The sequence below is a fragment of the Ptychodera flava genome, chromosome 4 (assembly GCF_041260155.1).
Source record: "Ptychodera flava strain L36383 chromosome 4, AS_Pfla_20210202, whole genome shotgun sequence".
NCBI classification, from domain to species: domain Eukaryota; kingdom Metazoa; phylum Hemichordata; class Enteropneusta; family Ptychoderidae; genus Ptychodera; species Ptychodera flava.
The window spans coordinates 32,082,178-32,094,052 of record NC_091931.1 but is presented as its reverse complement, the minus strand read 5'-3'; the positions used below and the strand labels follow the sequence as shown (position 1 = coordinate 32,094,052).

Here is an 11,875-nt window from a genome sequence, read left to right as displayed (position 1 = left end):
ACAATCGATATAACTGAATGTATATGCCTAGAATAGGATCCGTAATAATACGCCGTGTACTCTTTCCGTGCAGTTTCTTTCAAGGAAACATGTGACAAGAAAATATACGTATGGCCGGTGCCCTTGTCGTCCAATCACACGGACGTGGCTCGAAAAATCAAATGACGTCAGAGAGTAATGGTTTTGTGGCCTGATGTTGTATGTAAATAGATCACGTGGCCATGAGCAGAGTGTCGTCTGCAGCTTTGAAAGTGAAACGGAATGGCAGTTAGCGTATGACAAAGAGAGCCAGATTTTGCATTCTGTCAGTGCAGGAATTTGTTCAAGAGCTCGACGATGAAAAAGATTCAAGTGCAAGAAAGGTCGTAAATAGGTACGCTACACTTGGTTTTTTTTGCTTTTTTGTGTGTAAAAATAGATACGGTACAATTGTTTTTTGCTTATTTTGTGTAAAAGTAGGTACCGTACGATTGTTTGTGTTTTTGTGTAAGATTGTCACATCTACTGTAATGCCGTCGAAATGTCGTCTGCAGAACTTCTTAACTGTGCTTGTTATTACATTGTATCCTTGCAGTGAGTACGAACATTTTGTACTATTCTATTTAACCAGGCATACTCCCAAAGTGCAAGTGCATACACATATATGTACCCAGGTTTGAACCTCTTCCATCCTGCCTGTTGTAGACTGTTTAATTCTAGCACGACTAAGTTCCATTTGTACTTTTGACCAGCCATTTTTGCCGCTATTTACAGAAATAATTTGTGCTTTTAAGCCTTATAAGTGTGAACGTCTAGTGAAAAGTGCTCCCACCATAACCCGGAGCTAATGACAGAATAACACGATTGGAACTAATTTTGGATAATTGGATGGTGAAGTAATGTCGATTTAATCTACAAATGTAATCTCATCTGCTTTTCTTTTTATATTACACACTTGTTTTTATGAGTAATTTGCGATATTGCAACATTCAGTTGTACGGCACCTAACACTTTTGAGAAATTTGAAAAATATGAAAATCCAATTATCCAAAATTAGTTCCAATCATGTTGAATGTGCATGCAACGTGTGTTGTCTGGATTTTATTCGTATCTACGCGTTACTCTATTTCAAGTTATTTGCTACTAATCCTCGATCCATGGCAACGGTAAATGTTGATGTGTTCATAGTAATGTAAGGCCCCCTTCGGCAACAAATGGGTGCTGTAGCCCCCTCAAGAAGGCAATGGGTGTTCACTAGGGTGCAGATGTTCATCAATGTGTGACATTATTGTGCAAATCAAACACGCCGTTCTTCAACATATAAATATTTATCATTTATATTTCATTAATATTTGCAGTTACCACCGATATTGTGCGCTAGAAAAGTAGTGAACATCAAATTGATAACTGAACTCCCTGATTATTGCAACAAACGTTGTTCGGGTTTTACAAACCCTTTGATTCAAGTTCGTGGTGTGTTTGCCTCCACTGCAAGCCTAGTTTAGACGCCCAGCACAGACGTTGATGGCAGCGGTTTGAACTTAAAGTCTGCCTTTCCCAGCAACCAGTAGGTCCTCTGCGTTCCCTTGCCCTACATTATCAAAAAGAGTAAAACCAAACAGATTATAAGACATACAATGAAGTGAACTCTGTCAATTTCGATGTCTCTTTAACAACTTTTCCTAGTTTTTAATCGGCATTCCTTGTATAGTAAAATTCAGCGCTAGTCTGAAAATGTCTTTATTAGGGCAAAATATCAACATATCCCGCGCACAATGCTGAATTGTAAACCAATCTTGCAAATACAATACAATCTTGCAAATTTGAATAGGACTTCGGAGGACGCATCTATTCTGAATGTAAGTATTAAATTACTCCTCGTGACATTCTTAAATGAACATCGAGCGCCAAGCAATGAATGTGTTTTGCTATAATTCTGGCCACGTCTCGTTGGTGTTATGATAACGAAAGTGGCCGAAAATTTCTCGTTGTGCAAAATGTAACCAAACCAGGGCGAATGTGACGACGCTTCTTTACCATTCGTCAGTAATACTTAAAATATTTTTGCCGTAGCAACGTTGACGCTCGGTATAGAACTTACAACATTAAAGGTATACAGTCACCTTTGTTAAATACAGTCACCTGTAATCTAAATATGCCCATATATGGTCAAAGGGGCGTTCCTTTGTATTCAAAATGCCCATGTGAGGGCGCTGTTTTTAAAAAGCGGCCACCCGCTTAAAATCTGTGATTGGTTAGATTTTCTCTTTCCATGGTAACTGTGGCAAAGTTGGAACAGGTGACAGTATACCTTTAACGCACGAAAGAGTGCAGAGTATCGAACATCTTTACCAACCATTACATTATGTCAATACCAGTGAATTTTGTGACGTCATACCCTCAGATTATTACTGATAATGTATCCCATTATCCAACATTGTGGCCAAAGATGTTTTCTTCATCTACAAATTCACTGGCATCGCCAAAACTATAAAATAATAGCAATAATGTACCCCTCCCGGCCCATAATGGACTCAAGCAACCTTTGCACTCCATAATGTACTCGACTCTGCCTCGTACATTATGTTGTGCAATGTATCCTTTCGTCCATTATGGGCCGGGAGGGAGAACATTATTGCGTAGGTAAAGGTGTTCCATAACTATTATCATATCACTGCCAAGCATGACTTGAACACTCAGTTACCTACATAGAAGCTACCATGTAAGGCTAATCTTACGTTGTATCACTTACCTTCATTTGAACTTCACCTCTCTCTGCGAATATATACCCTCCAAGAATCTTCAAAGTATCCGTCGTTGTCTTGCTAACATGTATCCGGAAAGCTAACGATAGCAAAGCATAATATTTGGTAATGAATAGCAGGCTGTACAGAGCCAGCGCGAGAAAACCAGGACTTAAAATACCTTTTAAGGTATAATGTGCCTCGGGAACAGATATTCGGACTTTCAAAATAAATTTGTACAATATTTTTTGGCCTAGCACTCATGGTGATCATTTTGAATCTTATGAAGTAAACAAAGTTTTCACCGGCTTATTTTTATCATAGTCGAAATTTTTATCTTCCCTCCCGAGAGATATCATAGGAATGGCGACCATTTTCAATTTCAAATATCGGTAAATTTTGGGTTATTAATTTCTCTAGTATTAAAACTTGCACGATGACCCATCAATTTTCATTCTCCATTTTGAAAGAGAATGGTTGAAAGTTTGCTAGAGGAAAGTTTGAGCAAAAATTTAAGTCTTTAAAATACGAGATGCGAACTCACTTTTAAGTTTACATGCTGTACAGCTAAACAATGTTCTCTGTCCACGGCTATCGTGAAATTACCAAATGGAATCAAACTGATGATGGTATGTTCAGTCGTTCAGAATTAATGTGTCTTTATTTGTATATTTCCGTATCTTAGTTAGAGCGTTACACGGGCGACAGCAACAACTTTCGATAATATTTTCATTAGTTTGGTGTACAATATAAAAAAGTTTTTGTCTTCTCCTCCGTAAAATTTGTTCAGAATTCAAAGTTTACGCGTTGCCAACACAATGTTTTTGTGTATAGGATGTGCAATTTTATTAACATTAGGCATTACAGACATGCAAGCCGAGTTGACGAGTTTAACGATAGGAATTTCGACACAATTTGTGGAATAGAAGAAGCATCCGTATTTTAGTAACTGAAAAAATAACTGAGAATATCAAAACTGCGTGAAGTTACTGAAGTTTTCTGTGATGCGTTTAAGCAGACCAACCTTGTCCATGGGATTCAAATCTTGATGCTGTATTCACGGTATCGCCAAATAGACAATACCTAGGCATTGCTATACCGACTACACCAGCAACACATGGTCCTGAGAGAGAGAGAGAGAGAGAGAGAGAGAGAGAGAGAGAGAGAGAGAGAGAGAGAGAGTGTCACTGTGAATACAATACAATACAATATTGTGAGATGTAATATTTGCTTCCAATTCAGAAACGACAATGTGTACGCCCACCCCTGGACGACGATCAGTTGAGCCTAAGATGCCCCGGACAAGAATGGAATTAACCTTTCTGTGTCGAAGTCTGACACTGACCGTGTCGATCGAAAACTGCAACGGTATGAATAGGACAGGATATTTGAGCAAAGAAATTGTAAAAGTTACAAGGTAAAAAACACAGAAAGGTTCCAAGAATGGTTTTGTTTTCCAGTGAGTGTGTTGGTTTTTTGTACATTTTACTAGCCTACCTGTATGTATACCGATGCGCAGTTTCAGTTTTTCTTCAGGCATGTGTGGTATGACGAATGATTGACAGGCATGCAGCAAATCTAAGGCCATGGTTGCGATTTCGCCGGCGTGTTTTCTGCCATTTCGAACCGGTAAGCCACTCACAACCATGTACGCGTCACCAATGGTTTCAACCTGTGCAACGATGGAGAGTGGTAAATGTACTGTCTTCCAGAATATGATCAACTTGGACTTGTTGTCATGGAGACGGTACACGTGGCATTTTTTTTATAGACATCGCAAATTAATGCAGTTGCCACAAACATTTTTTGAACCCACACAGTGATTATTTCAATGTCGATCTAATGTGTTGTAACCTTCCATTGTCATTCTGCAAAACATGCATTTGTATCAGAAATTAAGTGAAAAAAATGTTATCAAAATGCATACATACATGCATACATTCATCCATCCATACATATATATATATATATATATATATATATATATATATATATATATATATATATAATATATATATATATATATATAAACCAATATATATATATTTTATATATATATATATATATATATATATATATATATATATATATATTATATATATATATATATATATTATATATATATATATATATATAACCTCCGAATACAACCAAATACAACAACAATAGCAAATCGTTTTCTCAAACGTTTAGAAAGAATTTTCTTTAACTTTCTGTGGGGATCAAAGTTCGACAAAATTAAGCGCAAAACTATATTGGTGATTTTAACCAAGGTGGATTAAAAATGTATGACGTATTCTCTCAATATAACTCCTTCCTTGCTGCTTGGATTTCACGTTTTCTGAGAGAAAACTCCGATAATATTATGCCTTCATGGAAATGCATTCCCCTGTTTTATTTGTATAGAGCAGGACTTGATAAAATGATTTTTCACATGAATTTTGATGACTCAAAGTATTGTCCGGCCACACCTGGTCTCCCGGACTTTTATAGATATGCCGTCATCGCATGGCACAAGGCTGGTGGGGGCTGTTCACCAGTCAACAATGCAAAAGATATCGTACAACAAGTTATCTGGTGTAACAAACATGTTCAATTTAAGGGTAAAGTTCTACTATTCAAATCATGGGTCGAGTCTAATATTTTCTTAATAAATGACGTCATTGATACTGATGGTAGTTTTCGTATACGATGGCTTTCATGTAATATTCATGACAAGTCAAATTTTGTATGTGAGCTGTTTATGTTGTATAATGCCATACCAGCTGGCTGGCGTGCTCAAGTAGAGCAGTCAACTTCTATTTTTCAACCAGAGCCGCTGAACTTGTTGACAGCCTCTGTTTTTCTGCCAGGTTTTTCTTCACGAAAATTTGTCAACAAAATCACAACAAAGGAATACTATTGGTCTTTCATTCGTAAAAAATTTGTCGAGCCTTGGGTTTCCAAAAGTGGAATCGAGTTTTAAATTTAGGAAATGACTTTAATTGGTCAGAACTATGGTATAACAGAGTTATAACTGTAACTAAGGAAAGAAAACTGTCAAACTTTATGTACAAATTTATACATGACATACTTCCACATGGTTTAAACCTGTACAGGTGGAAAATAATGGAAACCAGTCTTTGTCAGATCTGTATGTCAACAAATGACCTTTGTCATATGTTCATAGAGTGTGAGCGTGTTAAGCTTTTCTGGAGAGACTTTCAATCCTTTTTATTACAAAACTTTCATTTTCATGTAGAGATCACCTTGAAGACACTTTTATGTGGTCTACCAAATCAAAACAAAGTTGTTAATCTTCTTATAGTAGTAGCAATGTTCACCATCTATAAGTCATGGATGCTTTACAAAGATACAAATAAGCTGCAAAATATTAATTTATTTGAATTTTTTAACGCCGAAGTGCGATTAAGAGAACATGAAAGTGCTTTCTCACAACTTGTAAAAGACAAGTAAAGAAAAAAAATTAATACTATTCTGTATGTTTTCACCCAGTTACAACCAGTTATGTATTGATATTTTTATTTAGATTATTGATTTACTGAAAGGAAAGCTGCTTTCAAAAGGGGAGAATTTATATAAGATGGCTACCAATTTTGTTCAAATAAGAATGTAAAACTTTCATAAAAGCAATAAACGAGTTAAAAAAAAAAAAAAAAAAAAAAAAAAATCGTTTAAGAACAAATCTGTTTATGTGTTTCAGACTATCTTATAAGATCGAACCCAGTGCGGTAAAGTCACCAGATTGCTTTTCTGGCATTAACTTACAGGAAGGTATCACCGCCTGTCACGTGAACTCACCTTGTACACGTCATAGATCTGGATGACGCCATCAAAGAGTGAGTACAAAGAGTTGAGTAGATTCACAACCTGAAATAAAAACAAGTCCTTTTTAATGACTTTACTGTGACGGTTCATGGAATATCGGTTCTATAATATATACTTAATATGTATTTTCTGTGCTGTGGAAAATAGAATATGTTATTAGTTTGGATATAAGCCATGTTCTAACCTCAGGGTTGTTTAGGTTCTTGTAAGTTTCTCGTTAACTCTTGATGGTGATCGGTGGAATGGTACACTCTACATACATGTTAGGTTTCTGACCTAAAACTTTGCCAGGGCAATCTGCATGGGCAGATGGCCTTCCATAAAGGTACACAGAAATTTTATTCATGTAATTACCTTGAACAGCGGGAAGAAATTGACACTGTGTTCGTTAACTTTCTGAATATTCGTTGCAGTTAAATTCCCTAAACTCAACCTTCAATCCAACGGACGTTCGCCTCATTGCAAGGTAAGGTACCGACTACCCAATGAAGCAGACGAGCACATTGTATTGCTTAGAGCACATGATTGTTTGAACTTTGAACTCACCATCATCCTACAGTGATTCCGTTACTCAGGACTTGCCGGTTTTAGAACCCAAAAACATACACTGATAGCCCGGTACGATGCTTCCTTAAAATAATATTTCGGTATAATTTGCGCTGGCTCTGCGTGGCAGGGCTGTGTGTTACCAGCGTTATACGGCCTCCCACACACAGCCCTGCCACGCAGAGCTAAATTTGCTCATGGATTATCCAAGTACAAGTCTGTCTAGCTAATTCATAAACTTAAGAAAGATAGACCTATTCAACGCGCCAATATATATATACATTCATTGAGAAATATTGATGGTTCACTTGCTCCACTGCATTCTCATACGGAGTTCATGGGTAACATAAAGCCCATTTGACCGAGAAAACATAGATTACCTGCATCGGAGTACTGACAGCTGACAACGCTGTGAAACCAACGATGTCTGAAAAGAATATGGTGACGTCATCGAAGGCTTCGGCGTCCAAACTTTGGCCATTCTTCAACTTCTCTGCAACCTGCCTAAGATTCAAGAATAATGAACAGCGATGGCAAAACATAATCAAACTCAGAGAAGACTATCAAAATTTGGATCTGAAACATTTTTCTTTATCATGCACAATGAGGATATGATGTGAATGCAAAATCATGAGTTACTCACTTGGGAAGCATTCGATACAGTAGCTGTTCGGTTTTCTTCTTCTCTTCAACTAATTGTATTGTCCTGTCCGCAACGATATCTTCTAAGTTGTGGGCATATTTTTCAAGCATTGACACCATGTTGTCCATGATACTGGCATTCCTTGTCATGAAATTACAGAGATTGTAAACAAATTGTGACTTCGTCCCGTGTTTTACGCAGCACAAATGACAGAATGCTAATAGGACGCACGGAACTGGTGATATTGGGTAATAAGCGATTTATCATAATTCAATTACGGTTCACATTCAAAATAAAAATGGTGAAAACATTATCAAAAGTTAGCATTTCTGGCCCTTTAAAAAGATGCTCTTGAAAACATGCACATTTTCGAAGTCATATCGGTTGCTTCTTTTTAATGTTTGAACTGCATAAAAATATCAGATTGGGTCCCGATAAATAATTATCAAGGGGAGAGTTAGTGTTTTCCAAAAATAAACCTGCACAAAAATTAAGGGGCTTATTTGAAGTCATACGGATGTTTTAAGTCATACTGATTGCTTGTATTTAACAGTTAAGATTGGAATTAAACAGAGAAAATAAGGGATTGGAACAGAATTGTCAAAGGAAAGTGCTGGTGTTTTTGAAAATAACCTATCCTATATAGAGAGATGGTGTTGAAGACAAACACATTTCTGAAGTCATGCTAGTTGCTTCTATTTAATTCTTCATGTTAGATAAAAAATACAAGACTATGGCTTCGGACCATTTGGACAGACGCGTGCGAATGGCAGAATGTTTGCCAGAGCCTGTCCCAAAAATTGAAAGAACCTTAATGAAATAACTAAGGGATAACATTACATGATTCAACATATCATTCCCGTATTTAGTTACCTGAAATATCCTTGTTCATCGAAGCCGTTCGAATGTTTCTGTCGGCAACATCACCTCGTTTGCGGAGAGCGGAAGCTATTTCGGATATTTACTTTATTCACTTCCAAACATTGCAAATGGAGTTCGGGAACACTCAAAAACTGACGACGTTTATCGCGCAAATTGTGACGTTTACAGTAAAATATCAGGGCTGATATTTTACAGTAAACGTCACGAAGATGGAGCGATATGGTCATGGGCATATGATAACAAATGATATCGTTGATACTACTACAGTCGTGGTAAACGCTTATGATACCGTTAACAACATGTGCAGATTATTAAGAGGTATTGCAGGAACGAATGAAAGCAAAGCGACAATAAAATTCAACGTAACAAGATGAGCAAACAAATAACATGAAATTACGTAAGTGATACTGTACTTGACCACGGGAACATGATGTAATATAAACACAATTCACAGTCACATTGGTGTCACAAGCATGAGCACACAGAACAGCGCAGCGCCCTCACTTGTTTGGATTCACATCTCGAACCACCTTCTTCACATAGTTCAATTCTGGTCTCTTCTCCGGTAATCCGTGCCAACATTTAGACATCAGATCTTGGATCACGACAGGACAAGAAGACGATGATATCTCTGGACGGAACGGTGTTGCGCTGTTTGTCGTATTTTTTACAAGATTCACTATTTCTGTTCGGGAAGACGTTGGGGAGAGCCATGAGCGTGAGATTCAGAAATTTAAAAGATGTAAGTGGACGGTTGCACACACGGAACTATAGTAGAGAGTGAAATTTAGTCTGCGTCTGTGTCTCTGTGTCTGTGTGTTTGTGTATGGGAAGTCAGGATGGTCTCAAGAAGCCACAACTCTAACAAGATGACACAGCTAACTATGTATGTACGTGTATGTATGTATGTATGTATGTATGTATGTATGTATGTATGTATGTATGTATGTATGTGTTTATATATACATATACATATATACATACATATATACATACACACACACACACACACACACACACACACACACACACATATATAATATATATATATATATATATATATATTATATATATATATATATATATATATATATATATATATATATATATATATATATATATATATGGCCCAAAGATATTTAAATGTTCGCAGTTTAGAGACGATCGAATGTTATTGTCTTTTCTCCGTAGTTTATACTCTATGTCTATAGTGTGTGCGTGTGTGATGGGTGCAAAGTGATGAGTTTATTCCTATCTTGTATCTCTGGTAAAATAAAATACCCTAGGTGTTAGTACTACTTCGACGCAGTGAATGTGACTTATGGTTCATTCAACTTTGCACACGGTCACTGGTACATCTGTCTGCTCTCGCTGTGCCGATAAAGTATTGAAATTGTGGACAAAAGACTTTGGATATGCAGCGTAGGAATTGAGTCAGCTTCTATGTCACCACAGGAAAGCGATTTGAATCGCAGGTATGTCCCAGAGCGATACTTTTGCGTAGGAGGAAAGAATGTCCCCCGCAACACGTTTAGCTCGCTGAAGATGCTAAAGGCTGTATTACCCCTATTTGTAACAATCAACCCTATTTGTAACAAAATTTAATTTTCAAAAAAACTTTGCCGTATATGTTGAAATATTAATAAAATATGCATATTTGTATGTTTGAGGGCAATTTTCTTTTTTTTCCTTGTCAAAACTCATTTTTCCGAAACTGCTTTTGTTACAAATTGGGTTGATTGTTACAAATAGGGGTGACATGTGTCAACCCTATTTGTAACAATCAACCCTATTTGTAACAAAACCTAAATTTCAAAGAAACTTGGTCGTATTTGATGAAATCTTGATGAAATATACATATTAGTATGTTCGGGGGCAATTTTCTTTGTTTTCCTTGTTGAAACTCATTTTTCCGAAAATGCTCGTGAGATTAAATTTCGTTGTGCAGGTTCCTAGGGATAAGAGCCCTACTCGTAAGATATAATCAAGTCGTGCAGATACATGCCAAAGGTTTGTTTTGGGGCAATTTTCACCATTTTCGGTCAAAAATGTTAAAAATCTTGTTTTCTGACCGAAATCATACTAAACCTATATGGGGTTAACTTTTGTTACAAATTGGGTTGATTGTTACAAATAGGGTTGACGTGTCAACCCTATTTGTAACAATCAACCCTATTTGTAACAAAATTTAACCAACTTGAAACTAAACCTAATTTTCTACAAAACTTGGCCGTATTTGATGAAATCTTGATGAAATGTACATATTAGTATGTTTTGGGGCAATTTTTATTTTTTCCTTGTCAAAACTCATTTTTTCCGAAAATGCTCGTTAGATTAACTTTCGTTGTGCAGGTTGCCTAGTATAAGAGGCCTACTCGTAAGATATAATGGAGTTGTGCAGATAGGTTTGTTTCGGGGCAATTTTCACCAATTTCGGTCAAAAATGTTAAAAATCTGTGTTTCTGACCGAAATCATAATAAACCTATATTGGGTAACTTTTGTTACAAATTGGGTTGATTGTTACAAATAGGGTTGACCTGTCAACCCTATTTGTAACAATCAACCCTATTTGTAACAATCAAGCCTATTTGGAACAAAATTTAACCAACTTGAAACAAAAAACCTAATTTTCTACAAAACTTGGCCGTATTTGATGAAATCTTGATGAAATATACATATTAGTATGTTTTGGGGCAATTTTTATTTTTTACTTGTCGAAACTTATTTTTTCCGAAAATGCTCGTTTGATTAACTTTCGTTGTGCAGGTTGCCTAGTATAAGAGGCCTACTCGTAAGATATAATCGAGTTGTGCAGATACATGCCAAAGGTTTGTTTCGGGGCAATTTTCCCCATTTTCGGTCAAAAATGTTAAAAATCTTGTTTTCTGACCGAAATCATACTAAACCTATATGGGGTTAACTTTTGTTACAAATTGGGTTGATTGTTACAAATAGGGTTGACGTGTCAACCCTATTTGTAACAATCAACCCTATTTGTAACAAAATTTAACCAACTTGAAACAAAACCTAATTTTCTACAAAACTTGGCCGTATTTGATGAAATCTTGATGACATATACATATTAGTATGATTTGGGGCAAATTTTATTTTTCCTTGTCGAAACTCATTTTTCCGGAAATGCTCGTTAGATTAACTTTCGTTGTGCAGGTTGCCTAGTATAAGAGGCCTACTCGTAAGATATAATCGAGTTGTGCAGATACATGCCAAAGGTTTGTTTCGGGGCAATTTTCA

General features: G+C 36.4%; 1 protein-coding gene across 1 annotated transcript in view; it reads right to left on the bottom strand.

Annotated features, from left to right (window-relative positions):
- Nucleotides 1-1,300: 1,300 nt before the first annotated feature.
- Nucleotides 1,301-11,875, bottom strand: part of LOC139131508 (atrial natriuretic peptide receptor 1-like) — a 45,860-nt gene continuing 35,285 nt past the window's right edge. Inside the window, exons 13-20 of the mRNA XM_070697595.1 lie at nt 9,127-9,307; nt 7,741-7,881; nt 7,478-7,601; nt 6,525-6,593; nt 4,221-4,395; nt 3,748-3,846; nt 2,732-2,823; nt 1,301-1,570 (exon numbers count right to left, since the gene is read on the bottom strand). Of these exons, the coding sequence (XP_070553696.1) occupies nt 1,481-1,570; nt 2,732-2,823; nt 3,748-3,846; nt 4,221-4,395; nt 6,525-6,593; nt 7,478-7,601; nt 7,741-7,881; nt 9,127-9,307 (971 nt within the window). The 3' untranslated portion in view covers nt 1,301-1,480. The remainder of the gene's footprint in view (nt 1,571-2,731; nt 2,824-3,747; nt 3,847-4,220; nt 4,396-6,524; nt 6,594-7,477; nt 7,602-7,740; nt 7,882-9,126; nt 9,308-11,875) is intronic.